This window comes from Cebus imitator, unplaced genomic scaffold (assembly GCF_001604975.1).
Source record: "Cebus imitator isolate Cc_AM_T3 unplaced genomic scaffold, Cebus_imitator-1.0 Scaffold319, whole genome shotgun sequence".
Taxonomy (NCBI): Eukaryota; Metazoa; Chordata; class Mammalia; order Primates; family Cebidae; genus Cebus; species Cebus imitator.
In genome coordinates, this window is record NW_016107634.1 from 1269922 (window position 1) to 1294389 (window position 24468).

Consider the following 24468-nt stretch of genomic DNA (forward strand, 5'->3'; position numbering starts at 1 on the left):
TATATTGCAAAAGAATCAAGGGCAAACTAAGCTCAGTGAGCAATCAAAATAATCAAAAGCATCTGGAATTATAATTTTTCTGAATATAGTTATTTATCAAGGATAATTAAACATTAAAATGAATGGTATGAGAATAAGTACCATAGCAAACTACCGAATTGGTTATATCACGTGCTAACCAGACTGAAAACTAATAACGTTTAGTAAACACAGTATCAAAAATCCTTTGGAAACACCTTTGAATACCTTTTGCATCTGATGTCATGAACTTTTCACACCTCAAGTGAGAACGTGGGTTTTGTCATATGTTTAGTTTGTGTTAACTGTCATTCAGATCTTTAGGTCAGCACTGGAAATTATAATGTAAGGATTTTAATAGCAAAACAAGTCATAGTGATTTTCTGTAACAATCTTGTTTAAATTCTGAGGTACTCTTATTGTTACTGTCCCAATAATAATTAGCATCTGCTCACCATTGTATAGTAAGCAACACTTACTTTAATTCTGTGACCCCTAAATTACAGACAAGGTTTTATAGCAAGGCTGTCAACAGTTTTGATACTCTCAAGTGATAGTCTATAAGTTCATCTGAATCTGGCCTATTGGAAAAGGAGAGGAATAGGGAACCTTTCAAGTATGTTCGTGAGAATGTGTCTGACTTCACTGGTAGTTTCTGAGCCTCATGGTTCTGTTCCTTTGTCCAGGAATGGAGATGTTTACCTTGAGTCCGTTTCCTCCCTGTTCACAGCCTTTCCTTAGTGCTTGTGGAGTTCTACATATGGGACTCATGATTCCATCCTCAGCTGCTGGTCAGCCTGCCACTGGTTTTGGCCTTCACTTCTCTGAGCTCAGTGTTGAAAGCTAGTAGAAAGTCCATCCTTCTGTGAGACCCAAGTTGAATGGATAGTAGGAATAATTCAGAACAGGGGCTCTTGAGTAAGAGAAACCTAGGTTGAAAGCGGTTGCTCCATTTAGCAGTTGTAACATTTAGGGCATGTTATCTCTCTGACACTCAGTTTCCTCCTTTTAAAAATAGAAATAGTGCTATCCACCTCTCAGGACTGTGGCAAAAATTAAATAACACACTAACACTGGTACGTTATTTTCGTGAATTATGTAGGTTATTTTTTCTCCTTTTCTCCTCCCTCCTTGCCCTCCATTCCACTTTCTCCTCCTCCTCCTCCAACCTCCTCTTCTTCTTCCTCTTTTTCTCTTCCTTCTCCTCCTTTTTGATATAATATAATCAGTATAATCATTTTCGTATTCATCCATATGATTCCACCCCCCCAAGTTTATCACATGACACCATGCTATGCAACATGATGCACAAGTATGTATCTTTACTATCACGTGTATTTGATCATACTCCCAGGTCACAGGTAATGGAAGTCTGTTCTGGCTTATCTTGCTTTTCCAGAAGCGTAGAGTATGATTTACTCACGTAAGAAAATAAATTACTTCAGCTACTCTGCTTCTCCTCTCAATGCTATTTCTTTGAACCCCAGGCTTAGGCTCTGTATTAGTCCGTTTTCACACTACCGATAGAGATATACCTGAGACTGGGCAATTTACAAAGGAAAGAGGTTTAATGGAGAACGAACAGTTCCACATGGCTGGAAAGCCTCACAATCACGGGGGAAGGTAAGGAGGAGCAAGTCACATCTTATGTGAATGGTGACAGGCAAAGAGAGAGCTCGTGTGGGGAAACTCCCATTTTTAAAACCATCAGATCTTGTGAGACCCATTCACCACCACAAGAACAGCATGGGAAACACCTGCCCCCATGATTCATTCATCTCCCACCAGGTCCCTCCCATAACACGTGGGAATTATGGGAGCTACGAGATGAGATTTGGGTGGGAACACAGAGCCAAACCATATCAGGCTCCAAGCAGCTGTGCCCAGGAAAAGTGATCCTAGCTCAATTCGGCTTCTGGGAGCTCACACAGCTGGTATGGGCATTAACCTCAGATTCCCATCTATTGCAAATTTTCATTGGCCTGTACACAATTCAGCACAAAGGTGCTGTGCTGAAGGTTGTGCCAGAATAAAAATTGCTTCAGACATCCCTGGGTAGGGCAGTTTACCTCAGAGGTGGCCTACAAGGGTCTTTTCACTTTCTTCAACAAATAATTAATTCATTTGAGGAAATTATTAGACTGTCTTTTGCATCATATCAACTGATTCAAGTTTTCTTAAAACTCTATACTGTTGATTAGAATGTAAATTAGTACAGCCACCATGGACAACATAATGTAGTGTCCTCAGAAAAACTAAATGTAGATTGACCATATGATCCAGCAGTCCCACTGCTGGGTATGTGTAGGTACGAAAGAAAGGAATTAGTATGGAAGAGATATTTGCATGCCTGAGTTTATTGCAGCAATAGTTATAATAGCCAAGATATGGAAGCAACCTAAGTGTCTATCAATGGATGAATGGATAAAGAAAATGTGGTCTATATACACACTAGATTATCATTATGCCATAAAAGGAAGAAAATTCTGTCATTGACAGCAACATGAATGGAGCTGGAGGACAGTATGTTAAATGAAATAAACCAGACACAGAAAGACAAATATGGCATGTTCTCTCTCATATCTAGGGGCTAAAAAAGTCAGTCTCCTGAAGGTAGAGAGTAGGAAAGTGATTACCAGAGACTCAGAAGGGTAGGGGTAAGGGAAATGAAGAGAGTTTTGTAAATGGATATGCAAATACAGATAGATAGAAGGAATAACTTTTATGGTTCTATAGCATAGTAGGGTGACAGTAGTTATTAAAATTTTTTTGCATATTTCAAAATAGTAGGAAGAGAAGACTGGCACTGCTTCCAAAATAAAGAAGTGATAAATGCTTGAGGTGATAGATTGCCTAATTACCCTGGTTTGATCATTGTACATTGTATACCTGTATCAAAATATCACATGTATCTGATAAATATTTAAAATTATGTACCAATAAAAACCTAACTTAAGAAACAATTCTAGTCACCTTTTATTGTAACCTTTAACAATATTGTTTTTTAAAGCTTTGGGCAATTCAGTCTCATATATAGGGTACCTGAGCTTGATTTATTACCTGGCTCTTTATAAACTGTGGTGAAATATATATTTTAGAAATTATATTTTGTTATGTTTTCTCTTGGTGTATATAGACCTTAAAAGTTTTTTTATGAATATAAGAGTACAATTGTGGATTGGTTGCTAGAAGATTTTGAATTTGCTGAGGATGAATAGTTTTAATTTATGCGTTATTTGGCATAAATTTGCATAACGAGTTCAAGTTGTCTAACTTCAAGTATAGAAGACAAAATTAATTAGTGTGACCTGTGGGCATTTTACTTCAAACATAAAATCCAGAGCATGCACATGTAAAATGTATAATGGATTTCTCAACCAATTAATTTAATCACATTCTGTATTATGAGACATTTAAACAAACAGGAAATAGGGAAAGGGGGTTAATGGAGGTCAGGGTGAAACCTTAGAGGGGTGCCAGGGCAGGACTTATTTTGGCTGGAAAAGGGGAATTGGTAGTATAATTTTCTCAGGGCTTAGTATCACCAGTTACTTCCACAGTACGGTTCCTGTTTCTGTACCTGAATTTGTCAAAGCTTCCACATTGTTTTGGTCTGCTCGGGCCGCCATAACAAAATACTACATACTGGGTAGCTTAAATAGCAGACATTTATTTCTCCCATATCTGGAGGCAGGAAGCACAAGCGCAGGATGCTGGCATGATTGGGTCTGGTGCAGGCTCTCCTTCTCACTTATGGATGGCTGCCTTCTCCCTGTGTCCTCATATCTGTGTGTATTAGTCCAGGTTCTCTAGAGAAATAAACCAACTGGATATATAGATATGTAACAGTACATCTATTATGATAACTGGCTCATGCAATTATAGAGGACAAGAAGTCCCACAGGATACCATCTGAAACTTGGAGAACCAGGAAAGCCAGTGGTGTAAATCAGTGCAAGCCCAAAGACCTGAGAACCAGGAGAACTGGTGGTGTATCTTCCAGTCTGAGAGCCTGATAACTGGAGTGCAGGAATGGGTATCACTGGCGTCAGTCCTGGAAGGAGAACCAGGAGCTATGATGTCATAGGGCAGGATAAGATGGATTTCCAAGCTCAAGAAGAAAGAATTCACTTTTATTCTACCTTTTCGTTCTATCCAGGCCCCAAACAGATTGAATGCCACGATGACACTTGCCCACATTGACAAGGGTGGGCCTTCTTTACTCACTCCACTGATACAAATGCTAATCTCTTCTAGAAACACCCTCACAGACATAGCCAGAAACTGTGTTTTACCAGCTATCTGAGTGTCCCTTAGCCAAGTCGAGTTGACACATAAAATTAATCATCACAATGTGTATATACAATACACAGGTTGATAGATTAATAGTAAAATAAACACCAGTGTACCTGCCACTTAGATTAAGAAACAGAACAAGTACTACCCCTCACTGTTCTGCTGGGATAACTGCTATTCTTGTTGTATTTGCTGTTCTCTTGATGTATATATTTACCACCAACATATGCATCCCTAAACCACATATTGAGTGGTTTTGAAAAACTAAGTAACAAATCTAAATCCCTCTGTGTAAAGAAAAGGTGATGCTTTCACTTTTAGCTTATAGTTCCCAAGAAAGATGAAAAGAGTCTCTAGTTCATTGTCTGGCTTCAGTTTTCCTCAGAGTGCGACTTAAATTCATTCTGAGACAACTTAGTGGGCAAGGTAATGACTGTTCCTGGGCAGTCCTTGGCAGGTGCTGAGTTGAGTTCTAGATATCGAATGAAAATATTATCATAGGGAACGGGCTTCCTTGAATTTTTCTGCTTCACTATGATCTAACTCTTGCTCTCAAGAATAGGTACAGGCAGAGCACATTAGGAGGGCGATATAGCATTAATATATTTTATATTAACACTCATTCTTATTAAAAATTCAACGTTAGTGGGGCAGATAATCCAGTAGCTTCTTGATAGAGGATGGGTCCTTCATTTAACTCTTGCACTTGTTTGATAATTTGGGTTATGTGTAAAAGTCTTAGAACTTTGATGGCCTTGTTTTATTGTCTTCCTTACTGTATAGTTGCCTTAGAGAAGTTTGAAAACATTCCAAATTGTAATCCTTTGTATGTGATCTGGTTTTTCCTTTCTCTAAGTTGATTCTTCCCTTTGTCCCCAGTACTCTTCAATTTCAAAATGAGATAACTTTATATTGTCCTATAGTTGTTGTGTTTGTCATTTGGTAGATCATTTGAGTTTGGAAACTAATGTTTTAGGAACTATTCTTCATTTTATTTTTTGTTCTTATTCTCTATTTTCTTGGGTTTTTTGAATCTCCTATTATGGGAATGTTTTTAAACTCCTATTATTGGGACCTCCTGGACTAGGCCTATTTGAGGTCTCTATTTTATCAACTTTTTATTTTCAAAGGGTTTTGTACTTTTATTCTCTGAGTGAGGCTCCTCTTTTTTCTTCTTCATATTCTTTATATCATTTGATATTATAATTTTTCCATTTCATGTGTAGACCAGTTTCTCTTAACTCTCTGAGAATATTAAAGATACCATTTTAAAAGTATTTTTCTTCTGTGCAAGTTCATTTTCCATTTTTAAAAAACTTTTGTTTTAGATTTAGGGGTATATGTGCACGTTTGTTATACAGGTAAATTTTGTGTCATAGGTGTTTGATATACAGTTTATTTTACAACCTAAATAAAAAGCATAGTACCCAATTGAATAGGCAGTTTTTTGATCCTCACCCTCCTTTCTCTCTTTACCATCAAGAAGGCCCTGGTGTCTGGTGTTCCTTTCTTTGTGTCCATGAGTACAAAAAGGTAGGGAATATTTAGGTCCTACTTATAAGTGAGAACATGTGATATTTGTTAAATAGATTTCTGTTCCTGAATTAGTTCATTTAGGGTAATGGCCTCCAGCTCCATGTATGTTGCTGCAAAGAACATGATCTCTCTCTCTTTTTTAATGGCTGCATAGTATTCCATGGTATATATGTACCACATTTTCTTTATCCACTCTACCCTTGATGAGCATTTAGGTTGATTCCATATCTTTGCTATTGTGAATAGAGCTGCAGTGACCGTACACGTGCATGTGTATTTATGTTAGAGTGATTTATGTTCCTTTAGGTGTATACCTAATAGTGAGATTCCTGGGTCAAGTGCTAATTCTGTTTGAGTTATTTGAGTAATTGCCAAACTGCTTTCCACAAGGGCTGCAATAATTTACATTCCCACTAGCAGTGTATAAGCGTTCCCTTTTCTCTACAACCTCACCAGCATCTGTTATGTTTTGACCTTTTAATAATAGCCATTTGACTGGTATGAGATGGTATCTCATTGTGGTTTTGATTTGCATTTCTTAATGATCAGTGATGAGCTTTTTAAATATGATTGATTGCTGCATATGTCTTCTTTTGAAATGTGTGTGTTCATGTCCTTTGCCAACTTTTTAATGTTTTTTTCTTGTAAATTTGTTATTTATAAGTGCCACATATTATACCTTTGTCAGAGGCATTGTTTGCTGATATTATACATCTGCTAGAATTTAGCTGTGAATTTGTCTTGTCCTGGGCTTTTTCTGGTTGGTAGGCTTTTTATTATTGATTGTGTTTTGGAACTCATTGTTGGACTATTCAAGGATTTAATTTCTTCCTGGTTCAATCATGGGAGGCAGCATATTTCTAAGAATTTATCATTTTTTTCCTGTTTTTCTAGCTTGTGTGCATAGAAATATTCACCACAGTAGTCTTTAAGGGTGTTTTATATTTCTGTGGGGCCAGAAGGGTCACTTCTGATTGTGTTTATTTGGATCTTCTTTTTTTCTTTATTAGTCTAGCTAACAGTTTATCTTATTAGTTATTCAAAAAAAAAACCAACTCCTGGATTTGTTGATCTTCTGAATGTTTTTTACTGTCTCAGTTTCCTTCCGTTCAACTCTGATTTTGGTTAGTTCTTGTCTTCTGCTAGCTTTGGGGTTGGTTTGTTCCTGTTTCTCTGGTTCCTCTAGTTGTCATGTTAGATCATTAATCTGAAATAATTCTAACCTTTTGATGTGGGCAGTTGGTGCTGTAAACCTTCCTTTTAACACCACTTTAGCTGTGTCCCAGAGATAGGGATATGTTATATCTTTGTTTTCATTAGTTCCAAATAATTTATCGATTTTTGCCTTAATTTCATTATTTTCCCAAAAGTCATTTATGAACATGTTGTTTATTTTCCATGTAATTGTATGGTTTTGAGTGATTTTCTTAGTATTGATTTTTATTTTTATTTAATCATGGTCCAAGTGTGTGGTTGGTATGATTTTGCTTTTTTGAATTTGCTGAGGGTTGTTTTATGTCTGATCATGTGGTAGATTTTAGAGTATGTGCCATGTGTAGATGAGAAAAATGTATATTCTGCTGTTTTGAAGTAGAGACTTCTGTAGATATCTGTTAGGTTTATTTGGTCAACTGTTGAGTTCCGGTCCTGAATATCTTTGTTAGTTTTCTGTTTTGATTGTCTAATACTATCATCTCTCACTTTCGTTGTGTGGTTATCAATTATCTTTGTAGGTCTCTAAGAATTTGCTTTATGAATCTGGGTGCTCTTGTGTTGGGTGCATATATATTTATGGTAGCTAGTTCTTATGGAATTGACCCTTTACCATTATGTAGTACTGTTTTTTTTTGTGTTTTTTTTTTTTTTTGATNTTTTTTTAGTTTTCTGCCTCAGTAATCTGTCTGATATTGTCAGTGGGCTGTTAATGTCTCCCACTATTATTATGTGGGAATCTATGTCTCTTAGATATGTCTTTTTGTTTAGGTGAATGCTTTATGTTATTTAACACCCGTCTTTGCTTTTTTTTTGATCTGTGTTGGTTTAATGTCTATTTTGTCTGAAATTATGGTAGTAACCCCTACTTTTTTCTGTTTTCTGTTTGCTTGGTAGATTTTTTTTGTGTGTCATCACGTGTGACCTGGGTCTTTTGAAGGCAGCTTACCATTGGGTCCTGTGTCATTATCCAACTTGCCACTTCTTGCCTTTGAAATGGGATATTTAACCCATTTACATTCAAACATTTAATATGTGCAAATTTGATCCTGTCATTGTGTTGTTAGCTCATCATTATGTAGATTTGCTTGTGTGATTGCTTTATAGTGTCACTGGTCTGTGTATTTAGGCATGTTGTTGTAGTGGCTGATAATGGTCTTTCCTTTTGGTATTTAGCACTTTCTTCAGGACATCTTATAAGGCAGTTCTGGTGGTAATGAATTCTCTTAGCATTTACTTGTCTGAAAAGGATCTTATTTCTCCTTTGCTTTTGAAACATAATTAGCTGAATGTAAAATTCTTGGTTTGAAATTCTTTTCTTTAAGAATGCTGAATATAGGCCTCCAATTTATTCTCTCTTATAGGGTTTCTGCTGAAAGGTCAGCTGTTTGTCTGATGGGGTTCCCTTTATAGGTGACCTGCCCTTTCTCTCTAGCTTCCTTGAGTTATTTTCTTTCATTTTGTCCTTGGAGAATCTGATGACTGTGTGTCTTGGTGATAATCTTCTTGTGTAATATTTCACAGGATTTCTCTTCATTTCCTGAATTTGAATGTTGGCCTCTCTATCAAGGTTGGGGAAGTTTTCATGGATGGTATCCTGAAACGTGTTTTCCAAGTTGCTTGCTTTCTCTTTTTCTCTTTCAGGGATGCTGATAAGTCATAGACTTGGTTTCTTTAAATAATCCCATATTTCTCAGACATTTTGTTCATTCTTCATTATTTTTTCTTCATTTTTTTGTCTGAGTTATTTTGGAGGACTGGTCTTCATGCTCTGAGATTCTTACTTCAGCTGATCAATTCTGCTATTAATACTTGCAGTTGTATTCTGAAATTATTGAATTTTTCAGCTCTAGGATATCAGTTATTTCTTAAAAGGGTCATTTCATCTTTTATCTGCTGTATCATTTTATTGTATTCCTTAGAATTTTTGGATTGGATTTCAACTTTCTCCTGAATCTTGATGATCTTCATTCCTGTCCATATTCTGATTCTATTTCTGTCATTTCAGCCATTCAGACTGGTTAAGAACCATTGCTGGGGAACTAGTGCAGTCATTTGGAGGTAAGAAGACTTCTGGCTTTTTGAGTTGCCAGAGTTCTTGCGCTGGTTCTTTCTCATCTTTGTGGGCTGATGTTCCTTCAGTCTTTGAAGTTGCTATTTTTTAGATGTTTTTTTTTTGTTTTGTTTTTGTTTGCTTTTATTTTCTTTGATGTTGTTTGGTGTTTGATTATGCTATAAGGAGGGTTTGATCGACTGGCTTCATTTCTGGTTGATTTTAGGGGGCCAGTGCTCAGCTCAACACTCCTGAGCTGTGTCCTTTAACTATGGGGGGGGCTGGTTTTGGGCTCCCTGCTTTCTTCTCTGGCTCCTCAGGGCTAGGAACCTACTGCCCTGAAGGGGCTGAAGTGTTCCTGGACCACTGATCACAACACTCTGATAGGCAGTGCCAGCCAAAGAGCTTCGTTGGGTGGAGGAAGTGATATCTGTGCTCACTTGCACATGCCAGAAACAGCAACAGTGTGATGAGGTGCATGATCATCAGCTAGAGTGGAGCACTGGTGGGCCAGGGGGTTCCAGCCTCCATGCAGGCATTTGCAGGTGGCAGTAGTAGTGGGTGGGGTGGGGCACTGGCAGGTGTGGGGGATGTTGGTCTCCATGTGTGCATTCACACTGGAGGCAATGGCAGCATAGGGCAGGGAGTGGAGCTGCTGGTCTTCATTTGTGTACTAGCACTAGCAGTGGTGGTATAGTGGGGTGAATGGGGGCAGGTTGCACTCGTGCTGGTAGCAGTGGTACAGTGGGTTGTAGATATGTGCCAGCAGGGAAGGGCACGCAAGGTTTGCTGGCACACACACACTGGCAAAATGATGAGATGGTGGCCTTGGATGAATGCACGCTGGCAAAGCAGCACAGAGGATGCTGCAGTGGTGGGAGGGTGCAGGTGGGCTGACGCGACTTGGCAGGGGCCTCTGTGCTGGAGCTCTTTGATTGTCAGGCACAGTCTGCAGGCACAGGAGCTATTATGCATGTCCCTGAGAGACCCCAGTTGGGCAACTATGGCTGCACTGGCTAGCCTGGGGCCCCAGGAGAGGCCAGCAGGCAGGAGTTACTCAGATCATACTGGCCCTGCTCTGTTCAGGTCTGACAATTCCCCTAAGGGTAAAGTTTCCTAAGGGAGCATGGGAAGCCTTGGAGGATGGACATTCCTGGTCACACTCCACTGCAGACATTGCTGCACCAAACCCTCTGTGCTCCACACTGGCTGGAGTCCTGCCCCTACTACCTCTCTAAGCAACTATCCCTTCCAGCTTAGGTTTCTGTGGGAGACGTGTGGTCTCCTGATGCCAGGATTCTATAAGTCCATGGTGAAAGTCGGTCATTCCTTGCCTGCTCAACTCACTGCTACCCCAGGAGTCACTGAGGGCCAAGAGCTAGTCCTGGTGTATGGTAGCCCCATATAGCGTTTCCAGCTTCCTCCCGCTTAAGCCCAGTATCTGTGTCCTCCCTCTATCCATTTGCAATGCCTTTTTTTTGTTGTTGTTTTTTTGAAGATCTGCTTAGAGTGTGCCAGTCTTCCTGATGTCCTGGTCCCTTAGTGGCAGATAATCCTCCTGGCTGTGTCTACTCAGCTATCTTGCCTGGAGAATCCTGTTTGTTTTGATCTTTGGCTTTTGTATTAGAAAGATTGCTTTATTTTCTGATTACTTTTGCCTTTCCATTTACTATTAAAAGTGAGAAACATAAAAGCTACCTGGAAGTGCTAAGCTCATGCATAAAGCTTATTGACTTCAAGCTTCCATGTGGGGGAACTGGGTGAACTGTTCCTTGGGAATGATGAGTCAGTGCTGTCTATAGACCTATGGGAGAGGTGCTTCAGCTTTAGATGTCCTGGATATGTTCCGTTTCTGGCTTTGCCCTGCTTCATGGCATGATGTGTCTAAAGTGCTAAGGAAAAGCTCCTCACAATTAATAGCTAAGTATTTCTCAATCAAAGGCAGTTACTCTTACTTTGCTCCTTGAAGAACAAGCAAAGTTGCTGATTTCATACCTATGGTAGAGATTAATGACATGTCTTTGAAAACTTCTTTTTACCTATTCCTCTTCATTCCATCTCTTGAATATACAGTCTCTAATTGTAGTTTAAAATGTCTGCTACCAAGTACACTTAATTTATACTTGGATAAGACTAACTCCAAGGACTGATAATAGAAAGAAATCAGAGGTGTTCATGGACTACAATGCAGCCATAAAAAACGATGAGTTCATATCCTTTGTAAGGACATGGATGAATCTGAAAACCATCATTCTCAGCAAACTGACACAAGCACAGAAAATCAAACACCGCATGTTCTCACTCATAGGCGGGTGTTGAACAATAAGAACACATGGACACAGGGAGGGGAGCATCACACACTGAGGTCTGGGGGGTGCTGGGGAGAGACAGCGGTGGGTGGGAAGGTTGGGGAGGCATAACATGGGGAAAAGTGCCAGATATAGGTGATGAGGGGATAGGGGCAGCAAACCACCTTGCCATGTATGTACCTGTGCAACAATCCTGCATGATCTGCACATGTACCTCAGAACCTAAAGTACAATAAAACGATTTAAAAATAGAACTATGGCCGGGCACGGTGGCTCAAGCCTGTAATCCCAGCACTTTGGGAGGCCGAGGCGGGTGGATCACGAGGTCAAGAGATCGAGGCCATCCTGGTCAACATGGTGAAACCCCGTCTCTACTAAAAATACAAAAATTCACCTGGGCATGGTGGTGTGTGCCTGTAATCCCAGCTACTCAGGAGGCTGAGGCAGGAGAATTGCCTGAACCCAGGAGGCGGAGGTTGCGGTGAGCCGAGGTCGCGCCATTGCACTCCAGCCTGGGTAACAAGAGCGAAACTCCGTCTCCAAAAAAAAAAAATAAATAAAAAATAAAAATAGAACTATGATATAAAAAAAAATCAGAGGTGTTGAGATTCCTGCATATCTATAAAATATATATCCTAAAATAAATGGATAAACATTGATTAAAATTGATTTTTCCATTTTTGCACATATGAAATTAAGAGGAAATATCATTAAGCAAGATTCCAGTGTGGATGCTCATGTTAATTATAGCTATATTCCATTTACAGATTTATTATCTAGTCAAAATTCTAACTTTTCCTCATCATTCCTCAAATATTAGAAATTCTTATTCTGCTCTTATCTTTGTGGGTCAATTTATTTCAGTCTTTATAGTATGTCTAGCTGAAGATGAATTACTCTAATCACTATTTTTAGGGGATCTCCTTATTGAATTTTCCTCCCATTTCCTGCAAAGATGTATGATTGCCATGCTGAAAACTTTCATCTTTTAAAGGAAAGGGAAAATATTCTCTTAGAATGATTATTACTCTCCCTCATAGGGTTCCTTGTCCTCTGCTGACTGTCTCTTGCTTACCTTGCTTCTTGTCTACCCTGGAAAGGTGACTTGCACCTGAAAAACTGATTTTCTCTTTTGCATCCAAACAGTTGTTAAGCCCATCTTCCTCCCTCTTTTTATGGCCATTAGTCGAATATGTACCATTTCTCTACCAGGCATTGGGGAAATGAAGGTAAACAATCCATTCTCACTGACAGGCTTCCATAGTTCCACAAAATAATGGATGCCTTAAAGATTTCTGTATGCAGGACTTTAGAAACATAAAAGAATGGGGTGGTGACATTGATTAGGTCTCCCTAGCAGAAAGCCATCTAGGAGGTAACAATGAGATACAACCTCTTTCTTTTTCTCTATACCACCTTTGCTCCTCTAGCTAAAACATCAAGAGAGGAGTCATGTCCTTCGGAGAGCCTAAAATCTACCTCCCAGACAAGAATTAGCTCCTCTTTCCTATAGTTTTCAAAGGACTAAGTTTACACATTTAATATGGCCCATGTTATACTTATTATTTTTTTGTTTATATATATGCCTTCTCTACTACTTGGAGATTCTTCAAAAAATTTTGTGCATTTAAAATGTATCTTATTCTGTGTATTATGCTTTTTTAAGGTCCTATTACTTTGTATTTCCGGACACATTTATTGATAACTTTAAATATACACTCAATGGGTGAATGATTGTATAAAATTCTTAGAGAACAGCACTGTCATATTATTTGCTTGCTAGTTTCCAGTTGGTTAATTCAAAGTTTTGAAAGCTTTATGTTAAATTATGGATTTAATAGTGTAACTATATTTTTAAAATTAAAAATTCATAGATACTTTTTTTTAAGTTTTGGGAAGAAGACTATTTTTCAGTATTTCAGGACTCTTGTGATTACATCTGAAATAGGTTCTATACACTAAAGCCACTATCTGTGTTTGACACCTTATAAAATACCCTACTTAGGATTTGTACAAAATACAATATTTATAAAAATATACATATAAATATTTGTAAAATATTTATTGAAAAGGGCAAAATTTTATAGCATGATTACCACAGGTGATTACCACAATTTTATAGTTATGTACCTTATAAAATATCTTACTTAAGTCTTATTATTTCCTGAGGTCTGCTATTACCATACTTAACACTGGCCATCTTTAAAATTAGTTGGATTTTTAAGCTTTGCCTTTTCTAGAAGCTGTTTTTTTTTTATTATTATTAATTTCTTTCTAAAATTTTATGCCTTTAGTTATAGTGTTGGCCACCAGGTAGCAACAGTGCTTTGAGTAGCTCATCTCATAAATAGGAAACTATCATAGACTGACAAAAAAATGAAGTTCTCTGCATTCAGGAAGGAAGGGAATAAGTGTCCAGAATCCTCAATTTTTAATTCCTCCCTGTCACTGTGTCCTCATGTTGTCTATTGCAAATGCAAGCATAAATTATCAACTGGCCATGAGCAGCCTCCCTGTTCTGCCAATCCATTGTTACTGTGACAGTTCAGTTCATCTCAGGGCCACTGAAATACAGTGAGATGAGGGGCAGATGGCAAGGGGCAGCATGGATCATGCTAGGAAAATGTATGACAACTGAAAGCAAGAAGAGTGAAATCATTAAAAAAGTATAGGGAGAAAGTACATCCTTTTTATGAACATATCTAGAAAACCCATAATATTTATGAGATTGCTTTTTAACCATGAGAAGCACATTTATGCTGATATAGAAAAATCAAATATGTTACTTTAGATTTTTCTTCTTCCTTCACCCTTAGCGATACCTCTGGGTATTCTAGTTGTGCGTGGTGACTGTGATTTGGAGACGTGCCGAATGTACATAGACCGCCTACAGGAGGTGAGTTTATTTAGTTAATTTCTTACTCTCCTCAACTTTCCATTTTTTTAAACAATTACCAGCCATATGTATTTGCTTCTGAAATGATGCGTTTGGAGAGGAAATTGAAATGTAGTGGCTTTGTCCTATAAGCACACACGGTATGTCACCCTCTCCCACCGTCTCTGCTGTTTCACTCCTCAGATGGTTGAAATGGGAAAGCATTGATTGGGTTAGCTACAGGGTGCTGTTGCCCTGTTATGTTCCATAACTATAACTTGGAACTTGTCGTCTTGCCAGACTACGTACCTGTATTTTTTGAACCATTCAGAATTTGAGCAAACACTGATAAATAATGAAAGAAAACAGTGATATTTAATGTTTTGTGTCTGACACTTAAGTCAGAGACAGCTAGACTTTGTAAACAAAAAAAGTAAAACTTCTGTGGGAAAGAAAAATCCTCTGCATTTCATAGAAATTTGTCAGAACACAGAATAATCTATATATAATTTTTCTCAATCTGGTCCTGCTGTAGAGAAACAAAAAGGCAGTGACCCCAAATATGGCACTCCTATGAATTTGAACTGCACCAGCAAGGCCAGGGGACCAAAACTCATCATTACAATTGTTGTTGGTCGTTTTTGCAAAATTTTGAGGGGGAATAGTAGCTGTTCCCACTCCACAAATTGCAAAAAGCACAAATAACGATTTCTTTATCATTGTTTCTTGATGAAAGATGTATATTAGAGTCACTTTTCTTGGGTGGGACCTAGACATTTTAAAAAAATTTTTATTTATTTATTTATTTATTTCTGAGACAGAGTTTTGCACTGTCGCCTGGGCTGGAGTGCAGTGGCGTGATCTTGGCTTACTGCAACCTCTGCCTCCCAGGTTCAAGCGATTCTCCTGCCCCAGCGTCCCAAGTAGCTGGGATTACAGACCACCACCACTATACCTGGCTATTTTTTTTGTCTTTTTAATAGAGAGATGGTTTCACTATATTGGCCAGGTTGGTCTCAAATGCCTGACCTTGTGGTCTACCCACCTCGGCCTCCCAAAGTGCTGGGATTACAGGCATGATGAGCCACTGGTGATCTGATACCCCTTGATGAAAGCAACTCTGTCCCAGACATGTTATATATAAGTAAATACTATAAATAAAGTAGATACATAGTGTTTCAAATTCCTCCAAGTTGTAACCACTTAGCCCTTAATATTTGTTTCTGTTTCTCTTGGTAGAAATAAATTTAGGTGGGAGGCACACAGTTGATATGAAAAATTGCTGATTTTGAGGAACAGATGACAAATTTTGAATACTGATATGAATGAGTAAAAGAGAGTCAACAAATTTTGTACTTATGGCTTTATTAAGCTATTTTGACTGAGGATAGCTGCTTAAACAAGTTAAAATGTATGAATTTTTAGCATGTGACTCAGGTCCAATTCTATTAATATATTCCCAAACTTCTAGTATCTCATTTCTCAGAATAATGTTTGTATTTGACTGTGGAATCTCACTCTGGAAACTGTAATGAAACAAGTGAATCATAATTGGTACCAAAACTTTATACTTTTTTAAAAAAATTTAATACTTGCAGAGCTTTGTTAACAATACTTCACAGTAGAATAATATTAATACATGATTGCTGAATTGACTTTGTTGAAAACCAACTTAACTAACTTAATAGTATGTTTATTGCACCAATATTCAACGAAAAGTAGGATTCTGAAAAAAGTGGCAACTCAACAAATAAAGAGGAAATGTTTTAAAACTAATAAAGAAGAAGTTGATGAAACCCTGTGGGAATCAGGTGTAAGGACAAAGGTACCAGGATTGCTGACATCTGTAAATAGAATCACTACACTCATTAGCAAGGGAGCCTGGGAGACATGACAGTGGTGACAACTTCGTTATAAAACTTTATAAAAGGAGTCAGGCTTTCACAATCCTCCAGTAAAACCTCATTAATTTCAACCCTGTTAATTTGCACTTCGTGATAATGTGGAAGTGGTTGGTGATTTTTTCTTTGTAGCCTATGAAAACCCCTGTTTGCTATGTAACTTATCGATGTAAACAGTTACCATGACAGTATGTATCTGGTCTAAGATAAAGAAACGGTTTCTAAATGTTTAAAGGGATTTCAGAAGCCTTCTTCGCTGAAAGTTCATATGTAAATAAAATATAATCCCCATTTATTAGAACAAAATTGACTATCCTTTCCTTTTGGTCTCCTCCATAGGAGATTGAAATAATAAATTATCACTTACCTCTAAACACTACTTAAGATTTATAGGTTTCAATAGCTTAATGACCTTCTCTCCATCCAGCTGGGTTTGCTTTCATTATTTCTGGCATTGCCTTCTTTATTTAACCTTTATGAATTCGGTTGTGTTAGATACTTTCCAGATGAGAATAATAATATGAAGTTGCGAGTTAAGTTGAGATAAAGTTGTGGGGCAACTTGTTCAAACTAATTTTAAGGTATGGGTTTTTTTTTGTTTTTTTTTTTTTTTTTTTTCCCATTTTCTCATTAGGACCTACAGTCAGTTTCTTCTGGCTCCCAGAGAGTTCATTACCAGGTAAGAAATAATTGACTTTCCTTGTTTCTTACCTTCTGGCCAAATGAAGTCTATTTTTCAATTAATGTCTTATTTTGATTTAGAGTTCCCATCTTCCCTAGGGAGAGGAGTGCATTCTAAGAACCTAGTGGAAATGGTATTCTGATTGGTTTACGTTTTCCTGATTTTAGACCAGGCTTATCTAACACAAATTTAGACTGTGGATTTTCTCCTAGATCATTTAGAAAAGATTATAAAATTGAGTGCTTTCAGTAACAAATACCAGAAAACTCAGCAGCAGCTAGCTTAGCAGGGAAAGGGTCTCTTGGTTCACGAAAACAAAAAGTCCAGATCAAGGTGGATTTCTCATCCCATTTGGTCACAGCTCACACTCCACTTTCCTGCTGGTCTTTCTGCTTTGTTCTCCTCTTCCATTTTACCTCTGGGCTAGATGATTTTGTGGTCCAGGATGGCTGCCACTAGCAACCAGGGCTGTATTTGTTTTTCTCTTCACCTCCAGAAAAGGGATTCCCTGCTTCCCATAACCATCAAGCAGAAGTTTAAAAATACAATCGGAGTGGTTCATCCTGGTCTTTTGGGTGATCCAAAGCCCAGTCTGCCTTTCTCTATGGCTCATGTAAAGTCCATGGGAGAATACTCAGTTATTCTTTGTCGCAGCAGACTTTGGGGGTGTTGCTTCTTTCTAGCTTCCTCATCCCACTTGTGATGCACAGACCTCTTCAGCCATCCTCTTACCCAATAAATGGTTCAGACATGATGTAGATCCTAGTACACAGTATTACTTCAAACTACAAGGAGCCTAAACAAAGCTCTCTGACTGGTCTCATTAAAGCCCTTTTATCTGAGAGCCTCCTTACCCTGCCTTGTTAAGAGGAAAGGTATGTGGGAATCATAGCATGCCAACAACTCTCTCCAAGTAAGTCCCTTCAAACCCTTTATACTTCCATGTGGGGAGAAATTTAACTATGTCTAAATTTATAAATGTGTAAATCCTGGTTTAGCACTTTACTTTGGATTTTGGTGTCTATCTTCCTATGCCTAAAATATCCAATTTAACATCCTTTAGCCTAAATAGAAAATAATTTAAAGAGCAACCTATACCTTGTAGCCTTCTAGGTAGCTTTCTTCTCCCCACCAATGATACCATCGACCCTTGGCTGAAGCAGCTTTTTTATCTTCAGCCTTAATGACAGGAATGGCCTTTGTGTTCTTATTTGTTTGTGTGTTTATTTCTCAAACAATACATCCCATGCTTCCAGAGTTCTTTCTTCCATCTGCCTGGCCTTGAAAGGAAGAGAAGTCACTTGGGATATGTTTACATTAACAACAAAACAAAACAAAATGAACTTCTTCTAGACTGTTTTTGCCAACCATTAGAAGACAAATTTCCACCTTATTTTTTAGATAGAGCACAACTCAACTTTCATCAGCGTGACTATTTCCATATTTACCCAGAGCCACTATCTAGGTATAAATTTTATTTTTAAAAGCATAGTGCTTTCACAATAGCAAAGACATGGAATCAACCCAAATGCCCATCAACGATAGACAGACAGGATAAAGAAAATGTGGTACCTATATACCATGGAATACTATGCAGCCATTAAAAAGGAATGAGATCATGTCCTTTGCACTAACATAGATGGAGCTGGAAGCCATTATCCTCAGCAAACTAATGCAGGAACCGACAACCAAACACCATGTGTTCTCACTTATAAGTAGTAGCTAAACAATGAGAACACATGGACACAGAGAGGGGAACAACACACACTGGTGCCTGTCAGTGGGTGGGGTGGGAGGGCAGTGGAAGGAGGGAGAGCATTAGGAAAAATAGCTAATACATGGTGGGCTTAATATCTAGGTGATGGGTGATAGGTGGAACAGACCACCATGGCATGCACATTTGTAACAAACCTCCACATCCTCTGCATGTACCCCAGAACTTAAAATAAAAATAGGGGAGCACTACACACTGGTATCAGTTGGGGGGAAATAGGGAAGGGACAGTGGGGGGTGGGGAGCTGGGAAGAGGGAGAGAGCAAGGGGAGAGATGCCAGATGCAGGTGATGGGGAGGAAGGCAGCAAATCACACTGCCACGTGTGTACCTATGCAACAATCTTGCGTGTTCTTCACATGTACCCCAAAACCTAAAATGCAATAAAATAAATGGGGAAGAAAAAATAAATAAATAAATAAAAATTTTTAAAAAGCATAGGGCTTTTAAAGGTAAGAGGTGATCTCTAACAATTGGCATTATTAGTTATAAGACTGAGTATATATGTTTTTTTAAGGGTTTATATTTTTTATTCCGGGACATTTTTAACCTTTACAATTGTATCAAAATATGTTAGATTTATCCTAGCTAGGTTAATGAAATCACATTTACTTATTATTCCTGGCTTAGGCAATGTAGTCATTTTGGTGTGAGAGTTTGAATTGTGGGCATTTTGTACCATATTTTTAATGCAATATCTGTAAATATCCCTGGAGACCAATGGATGGATAAGAGAGTACAATATGATTGAGTTATTTATTTCATGTATTGTTTGGTAATAAAACACCCAGAAGGATTAATGATATTTTTCTGATGATGTCAAAATATGGCTGCACTTTTTTTCTGTTTACTTACAGTCAAGTCAAATCTTGGTGTCAAAACTGCTGCATTATAAATGTCACATCAAAAGGTTTTGTGCACTGAACATCCATCATGGATGAGTGTCAGGCGTGTCACCTTTTCCCATATCCTTCCTTAGGACAATGAAGGAGGGAGCTGAGTGATAAAAAGCAGTCGCCTTTGAGCATTAAGGAATGGTTGAAACAAAAATGATGCAAGAAGCCCAGAATTTGCTCATTAAGCAGGAAAGAGAAAGATACTGTGTTAGAATTAACATGGCCAGAGCACAGGGAGAAGTCAATGAGGAATTTCCTGAGCAGGGCAAGGAGAGCTGATTGAAGGAAGAAGCTGGGAGAGATAAACTTTCATGTTTGACTAAGCTCATCAAAGGAGGAATGAGTTGGAGGCACAGGAAATAGAGTTCTGTGTTAGCCATATTAATTTTGATCTGCCTATTAGATCCAAGAGGGTTGGTGAGTAGGCAGTTGGGTAGATGAATATTAAACCTCGTTAAAAAATTCAGTCCTAGAGATAGAAATTTTGGAGTTGTCAGCAAATAGATGGATGGTGCTTAAAACTACAAGGCTGGTAGAGATCTCTTAGGGAGGAGTTCAGTTAAAGAGGAGGGCCCAATGTTGTATCTGTGTTTATTCATGAGTCAAGAAGAGCACAGGTGCAAGAGAGCAATTGGTCAAGAAGAATCATGGAAACTGAGATGAACAGCAGGGAGGCTGGAAATCAAGTAGAAGGTGGTATTACTTAAGCCAGGAGTGAAATGTGTTTCAGAGAGGAAGGAGTAATGGAATGTGTCAAATGCCAGTGAGAGGCTGAAAAGGCATAGATTGATTTCTGTATTTTTTCTAGGGGTGTATACTATAAAAGACATGTGATATAGGTGCTGTTAATTTTTATGTAGAAAGTGACTGGCAGGAAATTTAATACTAAATCTTTCACTTCTTAGTGCAGAAACTGATTACATCAGAATTCTCTAGTTTGTCCCAGGGAGAGTAGGGAGTTTTATAGGTGAAAAAGTTCTAAGAAACATGAACAACTAGATGTCTTAAATGCCTTTTAATGAAATTTCTTGTCTATGAGATGGCATTAAATATACTTGGAGAGTTAACTGTGAAGAGAATAAATAAATACAAGTATGTTTAAAAACTTGAGAAATTCCTGTCAGCTCACTAATTTGCAGCGAGGATTTTAGCTGACTGTTTTCTAAGACCAGAAAAAACTCAAGAGAAAAGCAGCGTTTAGAAAGGTGTACATGTGCCCAAGATGCCTTATTAGTGAGCCATATGGCAGTTTCTCGCCACTTAAGCATTTCATTGGTTTGGTTTCTTCCTTTTCCAAATTCATAGTGAATTGCCAACAAAGCACTGAAGCTCAAAAATGACACCTCATATTAACCTAACAAGGCATTATGGGTTATACAAGAATGTGTTAGATATTTATAGTTTGTTGAAAATTCCTGCCTACACCATCTCCGACGTTAAAATACAAAGGCACCTCCATCCTAATAGCATCGATGTAACCATAACTAACACATTTTACAAGTAAAATGCATTGCACATGCAGATTCAGGATATTCTTGAGATTGGCAAATGAACAAGAATTCACATAAGAATTGGACCCTACTTGCTAATTTGATAAAGATGCTTTATGAGGCCACCTACTTTGAGATGATTCCATCTCTGCTTTCTCCCTTGAAATCATGATATCCTTTCTTAACCCCAAATCACAAAGGTACTAAGGAATAGAGGCAGATGCGCCCATTCTAGTGATTTTTGGAAGATTTTGCTCCCTGTGGGGGACATTTGGCAATGTCTGAAGACTTTGAAGTATATTGGATAAAGGCCAAGGAGGCTGCTAAATGTCTTGTCATGCACAGAGAAGCCTCCTACCGCAAAGAATTATCCAGCTCCAAATGTCAATAGTGTAGAACTTGTGGAACCCCGAGTCACTCTGATGGTTCTCAGTATATAAATGAGAACCCCAGATAGATATAAAACCTAGATGAGGAAAGGGAAAGGGGAAAGAAAGAAGAGGAGCGAAAGAGAAAGTAAGGATGAAAAATAGAAGGAGGTATTTATAGATGTGGTAGGGTAGAATAAAGAGAGAAACAGGAGCAAATAGAGGATTTTTTGTAGACACCCTGGGTTGGTTTTCTTGTTTCCACAGGGTATTGCTCTATGGGGCACTAAATGGTAGGAATTATAACTTGAGATGTTAGTGAATACCGTAGGATTCACCTGTAGGTGTAAAAATGGATTCAGTCAAGTGACGTCTTTCTCTAAGAATTAATTTACTTAAAAATGGTACCAGAGATAACATTATTGAAAAGCCTTTTGATTCTTCAGGGTGGTACAAACATCTTTCACCTTCATAAGAAAATAATAATTAAAAAAAAAAAACCTCTTGGTCAGATCAGAGTCTACGTCACCTGTTCCTTCTCTGATCTCTTTTGTTCCTACATGCCTCCTCTTCCAGAGGAGCAGTCTGCGTTGTATTAAAGTTGTGTCTAGTTCTAGGCAAACAGCATTGTCCTACAAATATTTTATTCATTCCTTTTCTCTTTATTCTGGCTGCCCTTATTCACCTTTCTCCTTTCTCTGAAATCTTTCTCCTCCATTTGTTTTCTGGAGTCTAGAAGAGTCCTTCAATAGATAGAGTGGAACAAGGTTTAGAGAGTTTTCCTGGGAACTGATTTATCTTGTCTTAGAGAAGGACAGGGCCAGCTAGAAACTTGGAGAATGCAGTTCCTTTGGTCTAGACTTAAGCTGTCAGAAATGGGTCAAATGAATTAAATAAGACTTGCTTAGAGTCAGGTCTGTTGTCTGTTATGACTGAAGGCAGTACTGGAGTTGTCATTATTGCTAACGGAGAACTTTCTCACACAAAGAGACTCTTGAAAATGTTAGAATATTGCTTATTTCTATCTTCTACCACACTGTCACTATTTCTTCATCTTCCAAATCTTGGTTGAAGAATAGCCATGCCATTTCTATATTCCTCCACTGTAGGAGTCATGGGTGGCAAAGTAGGTTCAAAGTGATGAGGTTTTGAAATATTAAACAGTAGCAAGTCTATTTACGACTGTAGTTAGACAGAGACATATACATACATATTTGTATGCAACATTATGTTAAAAATGGGTTATTTGTGGGAGATGTTGGGGCTGACAGATGCAAATTTGAAAGGGTAAACAAGAAAAATTTAAAAGTAAGGTGATTATTGCTTGGTCATTGTTAAATGAGGCAGGGATCCCCAAGCCATAGAACTTCTGTTTTGTTTCTATTGTCTTTTCTCAATTTTATGAAAGAAAAAGAATTTCATTCATAATGAAGGCATAGTTCAACACTAGGTGGATATTACTTAATTGGAGAACTTACTGGAGTGTGTGATGGGGCTACTGTGCCTTCATTAAATTATGTGTGCATCGGCTATGAGCAATTGCATGTAAATTAAGGGTAAGTTTGGCATGTGCATGTCAAATAGTGGTTTAGATGATTTTCTCATCAATTTTATATAATTCGTGCCAGTTGGCTTTCAGAAATATATGTATGAGGAATGTCAGTTTTGTGTTTGTGCATGTGCCTGTATTTTTAGCACGAGAAACAGATTTTCCATTAACATATATCAAAAGAGAAGATTCACATATCAGGGATTTTTGAAATGAGCAGTTTTTGCTAATATTCATTTAAAGAGCATATAATTTTAGAAGATTATTATATTTAAAATAGAAACTAGCATGGTATATCTAAGGTTATGTTATTTGGCCTGCATTACAGAGCAATGACAGTTGCATTCATCTAAATCACACCATTTATATGAAGAAAAATAACAGATCCCAAAATGAGCAAGTCAAGTATCTTATCTCTTTGATGAATCATTGATTTGATCATGCAATTTGAGAGGACTGGGGAGACTAGAGGCCCTAAATTACCATTGAAAGCTGTAGATGTGATGATTAGAGGCACAGTTCAGGTAATTATGTGACTGTCTTCTGAAGTATAGCTGCATTCATACAATCACATTTCTTAAGTATCTACTGTCAGAAGCTTTTGAAAGGTGCATATTTTTAAGACTGTATTCTTTTTTTCTGTTGGAAAACAGGTCACTGTTCACTTATTTAATATGCAGCATTCACAAATCAAACATGCTCTGATCATCCATTCGTGTTCTTGTTTAGTGATGAGAACATTGCCAGGTCCAACCTTGAGCTTCTATGAAGCTAAGGTTTGCCCTGGAACCAATATTCATCCCCCCTTCAAGGAGCTGTTTTGTTTTTCTTACTTCCTGTTTTCTTTCAAGTCTGATTCATGGTCCACATTGCACTGCTGTCCACCCTCCTGCAGAGACCAGAGGATGCCCCTGAATCCAGGGTAGCCTTCATGCCAGGGCTGCCCACTCTACCAGTCTGCCAGGCCCTCTGAGAACAGTGAAGGTGTTTACCTGATGTGAGCTGTATGGATTAGTAATGAGACTTACTTTAGACAAAAATTAGAGAAAACTCAGTATTACTTGTCTACTAACATCACTACCATTTGCATTCCGATTATTATTTTTTTAGTCCAAGAGAAAGGTGTGTAGATAGACATGAGGCAGGAATTATTTGTATCCTGTGTACTTAAGAACCTATTCATCTGTGTGGTCATCACTGGTTAAGAATGTGCGAGCATAAAAAATTTACAGACCATTGCTGTAAATTATGAATTCCATCTGATATTCTTCTTTTCTTTATTCCTGCTCCATTTTTAACCCGTATGATATGCATTTCTCTCTGATATCAACGTCCTCCTGGTATATCTCTTGGCTTTCATAAGCTATGTGTGTTGTGCAGTCTGCCAGGTTTTATAATCTTGGTTTACCTTAGTTTCGAGATTGTACATAATTCTAGACTTCTGCTTGGTTTTTAACTCTCCACCCAATGTAGACCTTTATGGTATGCATTTTTGTTTTCCCACGTTTATA

At 38.0% G+C, this 24468-nt stretch overlaps 1 protein-coding gene across 2 annotated transcripts in view; it reads left to right on the top strand.

The window, feature by feature from the left end:
* Positions 1 to 24468, top strand: part of DGKI (diacylglycerol kinase iota) — a 450254-nt gene that overhangs the window by 343587 nt on the left and 82199 nt on the right. For both annotated transcript variants that reach the window (XM_037729856.1, XM_017504298.2), the window contains 2 exons: positions 14241 to 14320; positions 16835 to 16879. In XM_037729856.1, coding sequence (XP_037585784.1) covers positions 14241 to 14320; positions 16835 to 16879 — 125 coding nt within the window. The remainder of the gene's footprint in view (positions 1 to 14240; positions 14321 to 16834; positions 16880 to 24468) is intronic.